Source organism: Penicillium macrosclerotiorum (assembly GCF_028827735.1).
Source record: "Penicillium macrosclerotiorum strain IBT 26536 chromosome Unknown utg000007l_segment0_segment0, whole genome shotgun sequence".
Taxonomy (NCBI): domain Eukaryota; kingdom Fungi; phylum Ascomycota; class Eurotiomycetes; order Eurotiales; family Aspergillaceae; genus Penicillium; species Penicillium macrosclerotiorum.
In genome coordinates, this window is record NW_026643086.1 from 2,451,031 (window position 1) to 2,463,518 (window position 12,488).

General features: G+C 43.0%; 5 protein-coding genes across 5 annotated transcripts; 3 read left to right on the top strand and 2 right to left on the bottom strand.

Annotated features, from left to right (window-relative positions):
* Positions 1-384: 384 nt before the first annotated feature.
* N7462_007716 (uncharacterized protein) lies at positions 385-1,988 on the top strand (the record flags this gene model as incomplete). Its single annotated transcript, XM_057079434.1, has 5 exons — positions 385-497; positions 576-1,406; positions 1,505-1,601; positions 1,653-1,793; positions 1,857-1,988. The coding sequence occupies 5 exons, from the start codon at positions 385-387 to the stop codon at positions 1,986-1,988; spliced, it is 1,314 nt and encodes a 437-aa protein (XP_056932104.1).
* Positions 1,989-5,096: 3,108 nt separating this feature from the next.
* N7462_007717 (uncharacterized protein) lies at positions 5,097-5,537 on the top strand (the record flags this gene model as incomplete). The annotated part of the gene is made up of 2 exons (XM_057079435.1): positions 5,097-5,272; positions 5,333-5,537. The coding sequence occupies 2 exons, from the start codon at positions 5,097-5,099 to the stop codon at positions 5,535-5,537; spliced, it is 381 nt and encodes a 126-aa protein (XP_056932105.1).
* A 1,774-nt stretch (positions 5,538-7,311) lies between these two features.
* Positions 7,312-7,983, bottom strand: N7462_007718 (uncharacterized protein; the record flags this gene model as incomplete). Its single annotated transcript, XM_057079436.1, has 1 exon — positions 7,312-7,983. The coding sequence occupies one exon, from the start codon at positions 7,981-7,983 to the stop codon at positions 7,312-7,314; it is 672 nt and encodes a 223-aa protein (XP_056932106.1).
* A 2,099-nt stretch (positions 7,984-10,082) lies between these two features.
* N7462_007719 (uncharacterized protein) lies at positions 10,083-11,154 on the bottom strand (the record flags this gene model as incomplete). The annotated part of the gene is made up of 2 exons (XM_057079437.1): positions 10,083-10,429; positions 10,500-11,154. 2 exons carry the CDS (start codon positions 11,152-11,154, stop codon positions 10,083-10,085), a joined length of 1,002 nt encoding a protein of 333 aa, XP_056932107.1.
* Positions 11,155-11,431: 277 nt separating this feature from the next.
* Positions 11,432-11,932, top strand: N7462_007720 (uncharacterized protein; the record flags this gene model as incomplete). The annotated part of the gene is made up of 4 exons (XM_057079438.1): positions 11,432-11,463; positions 11,528-11,612; positions 11,703-11,759; positions 11,903-11,932. 4 exons carry the CDS (start codon positions 11,432-11,434, stop codon positions 11,930-11,932), a joined length of 204 nt encoding a protein of 67 aa, XP_056932108.1.
* Between the last annotated feature and the right edge of the window lie 556 nt (positions 11,933-12,488).

Consider the following 12,488-nt stretch of genomic DNA (forward strand, 5'->3'; position numbering starts at 1 on the left):
ATGTCATTTCAGCGGTGCTAAGGCTAATGCTAGGCATGAACTATTTGATCGCTCAAGATGCTTGAACGAACTATCTATTGTGGATTTGTGGCTAACAAGTACTCGGTGTGGAACTTTAAGAGAGCTACTGATATTAGTACTAAATTGTTCCGTTCTTCTTGTGGTTATGGCTTCCTGATGCAGAGATTCTGTTCTAAATGCGGGGTATCTGGAGTACGGGGAAAAACTAAAGGTCGGGGTAAATTACTAACTTCTCAGCAATCTCACTCTGCCGCAGTGAAGTCGAATGAAAGAAAATAAATATAAAAGTCAATATCCACTCATAGAGATTAAGCAATTAGACCTTGTTTACCACAGGCAAGATTCCTGAAATTTTCATTGGATATGGAGTCACAGCGGTTTGATTGTGTGCCGCCCCGCACTCAATTAATAGAAAGGTCTACACTGAAATCTGTCTTGGATAATCCAAAAGTTCTAGTTATTGCATTCTTTGCGTCGTCAGTATCTTCCCTATATAATTTGCCAAAAAACACTCAAAAATCATTTCAAGGAGAAAACTGACCAGAAGTCTATAGGTTAGGAGGGTTTGAATATGGCTATCAACAAGGCGTTCTCGGTCAATCGCTTGTTATGACTCGCTTCATGGAAGACTTTCCTGCAGTTGTAGCATCATCTACTGCAACAGGATGGTTAACATCGATTTTACAGGTGGGAGGGATCGTGGGCTCCCTCTCAGCCGGTGTACTCGGCGAAATCATCTCGCGTAAATACACCATGTTCACTGCGTGCTGCTGGGTAATCTTGGGGAGCTACCTATATATAGGAGCCACACCAGGTAACTCCGCTCTTCTATATGCTGGGCGATTCTTCACTGGCCTTGGCGTAGGGTTGTTTAGCGGAGTTGGACCCCTATACAATGCCGAACTTGCTGCCCCAGCCATGCGTGGACTGCTGGTGTCATTTTATCAATTTGCTACAATCCTTGGCATTATGCTTTCATTCTGGGTTGGCTACGGCAGTAATTATATCGGTGGCACGGGTGAGTCACAGTCGAGGCTGGCTTGGCGACTGCCATCTATCATACAGGGTATTCCTGCTGCTGCTTTGGCCTGTGGAGTTTGGTTTATGCCATTTTCACCAAGGTGGCTGGTTAAGCAAGGCAGCGATACGGAAGCACAGAAGACGTTGGCCTGGTTGAGAAAACTGGAAGTTGAAGACGACTTGGTCCAGATTGAATACCTCGAAATCAAGGCAGAAGCACTTTTCGAAGAGCGTGAATTTGCACAAAGCTTCCAAAACCTCGCTGAAAAGCGCAATAATGTGATCTTGAATCAATTTGCACAGTATGCCAATTGCTTTCGGTCAAAGGATAATTTCAAACGGGTATGCACTGCATGGCTAGTGATGTTCTTTCAGCAGTGGAGTGGAATTGATTCAAGTACGTCAAATTGACAAAGGCAAAGGAGATCTAAGCTAACAAATTAGTCATCTACTATGCATCTAGTGTCTTCAAAAGCCTTGGACTAACAAGTGGGACCATCGCCCTTTTGGCTACTGGTGTTACCGGTGTGGTATTCTTTATAAGTACTATACCGGGAATGGTATGTTTAATCCTTACTATATCGAGTTAAACCCCTACTTACTATCGATAGCTCTCAATTGATAAGTTTGGCCGAAAGCCTATGCTTCTTATCGGATCATTTGTGATGTTCTCTAGCATGTTAATTGTGGGTGTCATTGTGGCCAAATTTCAGCATGACTGGCCTGGGCACGTGGCTGCAGGCTGGAGTGCAGTTGGTGAGTGTCATGCCTTTCGACTGAATACGCACCACAAATAGCTTACAACTTTCAACTAGCACTCATTTGGCTATATATTGGCGCTTTTGGGGCCACATGGGGCCCAGTTTCATGGACCTTGGTCTCGGAAATCTTTCCACTCTCAATTCGGGCAAAAGGTGCGTCGATTGGCGCGTCCAGTAATTGGGTAAATAATTTCGCCATCGCATTTTTTGTACCGCCTATGTTTGAGACGCTAGAATGGGGCACATATATTTTCTTCGCTGGTTTTTTGCTCGCTGGAATTGGCTGGGTGTGGTACTTCTTGCCAGAGACTAAAAACGCATCATTGGAAGAAATGGATCGCGTCTTCAACAGTCATACTAGCGAGCGGGACGCGCGATTATTGTACGAAGCCCAACGGGACGTGGGGTTAATTGCTTTCATGGATCGAATGGGGGCACTCGGTCAGGACTCTGAAAAGATCGATGCACGCCCTGTCGAGAAAATCTGAAGGTTATCCCTATTGGTCCTCTCATTTCAGGGAGGGGGGCTATCTTTTCAAGTAACGAAATAATAACCATGAGGGACTTCAGCATCTAGTATATGGCCACATATTTCACTACTATGCTCTTCTACAGATAATATCTAAATAGGTTCTTTGCTGCCTTAATACGCCCATAGAGCACTAGCGAAGAGTAAGCACTATTTTGTTAGTGTTTCTATTCTGCAGCGCTTGCTTGATTGAGCTGATCGCCTTACGATACTCATATTCTGCTACCTTATGAGAAGAAACAAATCCCAACCTAAACCGGGTCCCTGTTATTTCAGGCTATTTTCTCCTTTTCTTTCATAAATGAAAAATTCAGTATGCATTTCCAAGCGATTTAGTAAAAGAACAAAAGCGAGGCTTATTCGGTATGTCTCTTTATTTATCAAAATAAGGGAAGAATGTGCAGAACAAAGCGACTTACCTAGTCTTTAGAATCTCTATATAGTTCTACAAATCTAGCACTCGTAATCAAAATACTTACATACGTATTAGGAATCTACACATAGCTCTACGTGGAGACTACACAATCAAATATCTACACGAGAATAAATAACTCAAGGTCCAGATAGAAAAGGATAAATTGTCAACTAAAAAACTGATTGGGGGCCAGTATCACATCGGCAACGTACAGAGAATTTCGAAATCAGTTTGAATCCACACTCTTTAGACTTGATTCCCGGAAAATAAATCCGGGATACGCTAGGCCTATTTAGGGTCACTGCTCTATTAGTTAGGCAGGAAGCGGAGGTAATAGCTATACTATATACTATAACCTATTGTAATAATCTTGTAATAGTACGTAGAATCTCGTAGAACCTCTTAGTAGATCTAGCGATCTAGCAAGATCGTCTATCTACTTTCCGCCTTCCCGCACGCCCCGGGTTGCTACTTCCCCTTATTCTTCCCGCATATAGCGCAGCCTTTCGTGTATCGCTGTATACCCGCCGGTTATTATATAGAAGGCTATGCTTCCGCTATATAGAGCTAATCCTAGTAGGGAAGGATATTTACTTTTTCTCCGTAGATCTTGTTATCTACAGCGCGTCTTATTCGCGTATACTTTACTACTCTCGACTCTAATATAGCTTATCCCGTAAGCTAATATAGACGTTCTAAGGATCCTAATTACTTTAGAATAAGCCTATATATCGATTATATATCCTAGTCTATTAAACGTGAAACGTAGGAGAATAACTCGGATTACGCGCTAACCCCTAGGTACTATATCAGCCCTTACGCTGCACCGTCTACCTTAAGCCTATCCCTATCCTCTATACGTGAGAATAGCGTTGACCCTAAGAGTAAACGTAGCCCGTGTTCTCTCCGATTCCTTCCGTTATAGGAGTAGGAAGAGGGAAGGGTCTATAATAAGGACCCGCTAGCCTATATCTACTACCGTATAGAGTAGCGAGTAACAATTAATAATCGGGAAGTATTAATAGACACCGAGAAAGATATCGTCTTGTCTCCTAGTGCGTTCTAGCAGCTATTATTAGAGAAAAAGCTCGAGAAAGCGCTTCGACGAAAAACTGCCCGCTACCGTAGGGTGAGACCCGATAATACTATAATCGTTGTATCAATAAGCGATCGCACTAAACGCAAACTAACGAAACGATTCAACGACACCGAAATTACTTAGTCTGCTATCGAGAAACATCTTCTGACAAAGTCAGATCTTTTATCTAAGGGTAAGGAACTTACGCTGAAGATCAGTTTTAACTACGTAGACGATCATCAGTTTTCTCAGTCTACCGGCCGAAAAGGAGAAAAAAGAGGGAAATCCTCCGTTACGCAAAGAATACTCGGTAAGCGGGACGCTCAGCTTGATACGGAGGAATATGCTTCAGGCGAGAAGCTAATCTAGCGCAGCGTATATAATCTAGTGCGATACGACTCATCGATATGTCTAAATAGACCTCATTGTTAGGTGGACCCTATAGGGAAAAACACTATCCACTTAAATCTTATCACATAAAACGCCTAATCACGCATGTCGAGAAAGGCGGGGTTCTAGAGGGTCATAAAGACGTGCCAGAAGCGGTACGTGACGAATTGTACAGGGAAGAACAAGAGAGACAAGAGAGACAAGGGAAAGACAAGCGTAAAGAAGGTCATGTCGCTAGGACTAGGCCACCATATCCCTGCAATATCATCAATGTCTTGCCCTCTCAATCTACTGCCGAAGTTCTAGATGTCTCGGCTCCCAAGGCAGTGGTTGAACCGACGGCCATCAGTCTATTAGAGATTCCTGGCTATAGAGACGTAGCTGTGAAGGAGTACGGTGAGTGGCAGATGTCGAATGTTGAAAACGACACACTCAAATCGGCATTTCGGCAAGTATGTGATGTGATGCTCGACAATGGTCTCGACCTTGAGCAGGTCTACAGGGACCAAGATCCAAAATTTTTTCATTGAGAAGGGGATCAAAATAGGCATCGCTCGACGTTTTGTCGAAGATATCGGAAAGTGGGCTGAGCAAGTCAAGAAAGCGATTCCTATATATGAGATACTTTAGACTGGACGAGTTGTTTCATGCGTTACGGCGTTTTCTTGGCGAACATGATGAGTCATTGTCAATTGGGTGCTGTGGTGTAGACTGTTAGTAGAATTCGAAAACAGATTACCCCTCGGACACTGAGGCTTTCTTTTCCAGCGCCCCTTCCGATCGCGCTAACCCGAATTTGGTCAGGAGAAGTCACCACCATTTTTCGAAAATAGATTACCCTCCTGACACTGTCTCCCTTTCACGCGAACGATACTAGAAACAATGCCCCTACAAAACATCGGTCTCCATATGGGTGGCGTGTCGAGCGCTGTATTTGCCGCCCAAGGTGCTTTTCTTCTGGGAAATGCCGCCTACACCATCCTCTATCCATCCTCCGCAGCCAACTTCCCTGGCTCTTCGCTCAAAGGAACTCCCAACGGCGCGGTTCAATGTATCGGGTAGGTATCCAATGCTCATTCCTCATCAGGCGTCTATCGCTAAAGGCATCAATTTCACAGCCTTACCTCTCTTGCTTTGGGGACATACTATCTGATATCAACCTACCAGCGGGACACTCTCATTATGGCTTCTTCCGTGCCCTCTCGGCTCGTGGCTGCATTTGTGATGTATCGAGCCGGTGGAAACTGGGTTCAGGTTGCAGCTTTTGAAACCTCGATGGCAATAGTGGCTAGTGCAGCACTTGCTTGGGATTGGTATATGTAGGACTGAGGGATACCGGCGGTTTTATTTCCGATTTTTCGCTATCGGAGGAAACGCTTAGGGGTGTATGTACAATATGTTGAGGATAATAGCACTGTCCTCTCGGAAATCGAATTCAAGATTACTGTAACAAGAAGAAATGCGCACTATCTAGATTAAAGTCGGGTACGGCCTGAGGAGCTAACTATTGTCTGTCCGGACAAGGCGTTTTGGGAAATATGGTCTGCCTAATACTGGAAATTGATATTACGGTAAATTCCGCAAACTACCAAGAGTATATCAAGAAAAGGTAACTCCGATCCCGGTGACATGAAATACCCTATGTAGTGAAACGCCTACTAGGTACCTGTATATTCGAGCCCCGTCACTCCTAATTAATATCTTTAATATTACCTAGAAGCTGCTAGAACAATAATTATTGAACGCGTTTGTGATTGCTTCTATAAAACGCGGATTATAAAATATTAGCGGGGCGAATTACAGACCGACACGCACTAATAGAATATCCGCTATTTACTACTATCACGCTAAGATTATTAACCAAAAAACCTAGGACGGGTAGAAAAGAAAAGATTGTATCCTTTTATCTATCTTTTTCCTAAAATTAATCTCTTTCTATATTATAACTATTTTGCCTTAGACTATACTAATTTTAGTGAAAGTCTTAGTATAAGAAAGATATAAGAAATAAAAGTACTAATAAGGCTAATATATAGGTAAAAAACGAATATATAACGTGTTGTATAAAAGATACTAGCTGTCATATAATATTGCAACATAAAGCTATTCCTAACTCAACGCCTCAGGTGTCAGTTCGACACCTTATCGGTCAGGCTTCGTCATAACAGCCCCACTTCTCCCCTACATAGATGCATGACCTACAAGGCCCTGAGGGTTCGGTGCCCTTCTATTAGGGATTCGTGAACCCCTCTTCCCTGTAGCCTTTGCTTACCTCTGTTACATAGGGGCCACGTCAGACCGTATGTTGTAATGTGATCCATCGTCTTTGCTTTGGTCATGTGGGAAAGTGTTGAAGCTTGTACATAAATTGAGGATTATGGAGAGATCCATGATAGCAAGAAACAGTGTTTTGCTTTCCTTACTTGACGTTTATCCTCCTACCTAGTCGACAGGCTTTCTACCCTGTACAAGTAGTTATTACCTAACAGCGCATTAAGTATTAGGGGCGTTAGGATTCGCTTCCGGCCTACTCGAGTCTAAGGTGCGTAAATGCTTCTAAATTACCGCAAGTTATTACGGATGCTAATAATAGTCTGCTTGCTGCATTCAGCCTATTCGGCTATTTCAGATATAGTGAAGGATTCATCCTCTATCATATCACGGATAAGAATAAGCTTTGAAGGTGACAGTCTCGGGGCTATATCGTCTTGACTAATACCGGGAAGCGGGAAGTCTTCGTGCAGGAAGTTGCAGATTACTACGAGAGGGAGGAGAGGGGTACAGAGGGTACTAGAGGGCGTGTATAACGGTTTCGCTTAAAATACATTCCCCGTTGTAAGAGATACATATTATAAAATATAATAACTATTTTGGAAAGCGGTCTACCCTGAAGTGCTTAAAATAGTATCCAATTAGGACTCGCAAATTTAGGATTTAATTTCCGGGAATTAAGTTTAAAGAGTGTAGGGTCAAACTAAATTCGAAATTCTCTGTACCTATTGAAGACTGAGTCTGATTGGAGAACGAAGTCCTTTGGAGATGACTCAATTTTCATTGCTGGAGATTGTTGGAGGAAGAAGAGTAAAGCTCAGCCCGATCAGTAACCGTGAATAAGATCCCTAGTAAATGCCATTAGGAAGTAAACGATCAGCAAAGTGGTCTCCAAAAAAAGGGAAATCTCGCGGGGAAGTCTCTTAATATTTCCAAGCCGGAAGAGGGTCTCGAAGAACTTCATAACCACTAGAAAGCCGATTACGGTAACATGGGAAGATACGTCAATATAGGCTTTGCTCTTCTCGGAGACTTCTCCTACACAGGAGCGAAAAGAAGTGCTTAGAGAGGTGACAATCATTTTAAACCCCTTGCTAGAGTATGTTACTCGGTAGAACGTATTAATGACTTTCCGCAGAAGGGAGCGTAGAGCTGTATGGACATTGTACAGACCAAGAACTACATCCTGAACAAAGCCTTTTGCCCGGAGAAGACGCTCAGAAATTTCACATAGTAACGTTGCCACGCGCAAGAAGTCTCCATGGAGCGAGTTCTGATTGAGCTCTGCGAATTGTGTTATCCGGTTACTCCACTTGATCAGGGTTCGGGGCATCGTGCGGGAGCTGCGAGTGTCCTTGTCCTCAAGACATTCGGAAATTTGCCATAGAACGGAAATAGCCCATGGAACAAATGGTAAATACTCTGAGCCGAGGTTTTCTTCATACGGCTTAACATCGACATCGTCGGCTTCGAACCACAGCTCAGTCTGATCAGCCATTGTGACGAAGGGGAAAATATTGATGCAAGGGTCACTCGAATTAGTTTGGGTTTGAGAATTCTTGTGTCCTTTGGTGAGTAGGGCGAAAAGATGGACAATAGAAAATTGTAGTGGGAGAAGAACAAGCTTTTATATTCTACGAGGGGAACCAAATATTAGAGACGAACAAAGAATAGTACATTGAATAGAATGAGTAACAAAGGAACAAAGAATAAGAGAAAGAGAGAGCATATGTCTCATCAATTCCTAGGAGATAATAAGGTACTTAGGAAAATATGATAATATACGTAATATAAGTATAAATTTATGTTCAAAGTAAAAAAGACTTCTAATACTAAGTACTATCCTATCAGCTCTATATATGACCGAAGCTTATATTATCTGGTTACTTAGTGTTGAGTATCCTTCTTTGCAGCTAATTAGAGCCTCAATAATGCTCTTCAAGACTCTAGCACCTAGATATTACAGAAAATGTATATAGTAAGGACTGTTAACCGGCTTAGGGAAATAGAGGTCCCATACGTATTAAGTGTCTGCTCCAACGATCTATAACTCGCAGTCATACCGTTGCCGAATCGTTGAGACCTTCTACGGACTCAGATTTATAGAGTAGATCGAGGATCTTGTCCGCCTGAGAGCGCCAAATTAGATAGACAATAGGAACCGAAGTGACCACTAAAACTTCTTGCAGGTTCGGGGTGTATGCTCATATTGATCCGTAAATATTATCGATGATAGCATTAAGTAATAATATTTAGACTCGATACGAATAATTAAATATCTGGTAGTAGATAAGTATTCTTATATGTCTTTCCTGTTTATTAGGCGTTGAGTTCACGACTTATTACTGATACCATCCAGGTTAAGTGCTTGGAAATTTTTAATGCTCCTTATGTTTGAGATATTCAAGGTGCTTGATTAGTAGCTACTCCCTATATTTCACTGACTATATAGTCGTTATACGTATATTTAATGTTAGGGTAGAAGTGGGATCGGGAAATACTTTTGAACCCCTATGTATATAATATTCTTTATAATAAGCAAAAAGTTGATTTTGATATCAAAAATAGAATATTTTCTTTTAGTTCTCTAGGACCTATACATTTATCTATATCCAACCTGATATTAATGTTAGTCCCAATAAACGATTTAATTGTTAGGAATCGTTAAGAATCTAAGGTTGAAGTGAAGACATTTAATGAGACGTAAGACAATTTAGAGTTGTACTTATTTACTTGACCTCGCTTATTCACGATTTCTTATGACATCCCAGGGTCTTATTATCCACAAATGTGATTACATCACCAAGGCTCACTGGCAGCGTAAATAACTACTGCTCAGTGAAGCTTGAGCAGCTTGGAAAGATTGAGCTCGCACTGCAACCTTCATACTTTATGGCTGAGTTGACTGTTTGAGACTTTTGACATTGATAATATACACCCGAGACCCCATGAAATCTTTACTGGGTTGCGCATCACCTATTGAAGCTGGACCTGTTTTGACATCGTTCGTTTGGGTTCTATGAATGGATATAGTTTGTCCGTCTATTCCAACATTGCTAAGAATATGTGCATATTTAACTCGACAAGGGCTGCTTTCGACCACCGGACTCAAACAAACCGAGAGAATTTAAAACTTCTTTTAAGTTGGACCACGGGGATAGTTAGCAAATCATGGCCCGGGAAAATCTCTTACCAGTAGAACTTACTTTGCCAGCCCAGATCGCGTCCGAAACATGTTTCCGCGAGCTCTTCCCCGTCATAAATAGGACTTCCTCCGCCCCATAACAGACAATATTCTCACCCACAGCCAGAGCCATTCTCGGCTGAAGATAACAACTAGCACAGCTTGACATTGTTGGTTCATTCGTCTCTTGCTCTTCCGCTACAATCACTGAATAAGCATTGGCACCGGCAATGGTTCCCATAACCATAGCACTACCAGCCAATTTAATTTCCTGCCTTTCTGTGACATCACCTGCAGCGAATATACGATTAAAAAGGCTGGGGCTGCCTAATACTCTTTGCCTAAGACACATATTGGGCCGAAATCAGCTCGAGGGACAGGAAGAAAGGGGACTTTGGAATTTGGACATGAACTCACTGAGGATCAATTTTAATGCTCCCGTCGTCGTTGAGAAGAGATCTGGGCAAAAATTGCGTCGAGGGGCTTCTTTTTAGCGCAGCCCAGATGACAAATCCCACGGACATGCAGCTACCAGAATTAAGCTTGACAAGGAGTCCCTTGTCTTCGGCAGTAGTCACTGTTGCACGCTCACCAAGTAAAATATCAACACCTTGCAGCTGAAGCAATTCTAACACACGACTTTTGAATTCTCGTGGAAGAGCTTCTTTGGAGAGGAGCGTATTTCCTGAATGAATAAGAGTCACTTGAGCTTCTGGGTAAAGCGCCTTGATTTTGCCTGAGAATTCAACTCCCACAGCACCTGTCAATGGGACCACGAATGTTGTAAGTCAAGTCTACTAGAGCGGCCGAGCCACCAAAGGAAAACCTACCACCTCCTATAACCGCCACCCCCTGATCTTGAGCAGCGCGTATGTCTTCGGTATATTTCGATACGCCTTCAAGAAATGCACTTTTCTCGGTCGCCCCCGAGGCAACTGGCCATTGGCGACAAATACCGGTGGCGAGTATAAGGTAGTCAAAGTTCAACGCTTGCTGCTTCCCCTCCTGGTTCATATAGAGCACTTCCCGGCTGTCTGTATCAATGTCCAACGCGGTACCCTGAACAATTCTAACATCCTGTCTTTTCAAGCTGGAAAATTCGGAATATCGTATCCACATTTGGTTGGCGTGCTCAGCAGAAATGCTGGCCAAGGGTAGACCGACAGTATGAACTAAATTTCCGCACCGATTAGCGGATACTAACATAAAACAGTTGGACCTGAGTTCGAGAGGATGCAACCTACAGAAACCGTCTCTTTTGTCAAGTAGAGTGATTTTGACAGTGGCAATTAGAGGTGCTTCCTTCAGATGCGAGAAATCACCGTAGGATGCCAAAGGGATCTTTTGGCCATCTTTAAGACTTAATAAGGTTAAAAGTGCTGACATGCCACTGTAGGAGCCGCCCAAAATGAGAACATCGTGCGTTCTTGCTGGAGACTTGCTCCCTGGCGGACCTGATAGTTTAGGACCGACTCGACTCGACATGGGTACAAACACTATGGAATTATTCAATTGAAGATTAAAATTGTTATTCCTTTTCAAAGACCCAAAAAGTCCACACGCTAGAAATAGGTTAAACTCAATATCTTGCCGGAGATATTTCCGTAGGTATCGGAGACCTCGGACTTAGGCATTGGCCAGACTCCTGCAGCTGGCTTTTCTCCGATAGACATTTAATGGGCTGGAACGGAGAGTTCGAGGCTCGGAATCTGCTTTCTAATCCTTTATTTCCCCTTTAACCATCGGAATCTAAAGAGCTATCATGTTTACCCGGACGCTTCCTCAACTTTCTCGGTAAGCTCATAGCCGGCTCTCCTTCTACTGCCTCCAGAAGCAGTGAATAATATCGATTCCACAGATACCGATTTGTCTATCGGGATAATAAAGTCCCATTCTATCAGAAACTCTTCCAGACAAATGATGGCAAGCGTATGTGGTGGAAGGTTCGTATCTGGGCATTATTATCGAGCTGCTTGTTCCCTTGCGAAAGAGACCAGTTACTCATAGTCAATTTCTAAATAACAGACTGAGAGAAGTGGCTGGCTGATGTGGCCCTATCTGATCTCAACCTACACTCTTACTGCCGGTGGGTGTATCTCTACATTCATGCTGAGATGTTTTACTAACTGGGACTTCAGCTTGCACCTACAGTCTATGCCGAATGGCACTAGTAAGTACTGCAATCTGTTGTATTTCTTCTGTAGCCACGAATTTCATCATAACTTGTTGACAGGGACATAAGACTTGGTTTGGAAAGGATTGAAAATTGCGTTAGTTTCTCGTTGGCTCTCAAGATGCCTCACGTCATGCCATGCTTTGCTAAATTTGATAATAAGTCAGAGCTCAATGGTCTTAGTTCCATGAAATATAAAGCTATTCCTTCGCATTCTAATAAGCTCTACGAACGTAGTACTCAGAAGCAAATATAAGTAGAAAAATGAGACGAACGTGAGGTGCTTCACGCCACTTGGGGTCTCTCTATATTTGGATGTGATGGAATAAGCCCTGAATCTCCGTGGAAAATGCATGATGCTCGATGGCTCTTACTCTTCCATCGAAGCTGCTGGAAGAAAAGAAGAAAACAGAGGTTGGCATATATCTAAGGATCTGTAAGATAAAAAGGGGTTCCTTATCTGGGGGGAGTTCCGTCGACATGGACCTGGACCTGCTCTCCTTGCGGTTCACAATGTCTCCGACCGCCACCGGAGATGTTAAGAAGGCCAAGGTGGGTCCATCGGAGTTACTGTTATAGGAAATTTATTAGTGCGACCGGCGCCCAGCTGCACCTCTGAAGATGCTACTTGATCGGAAAATTCGGA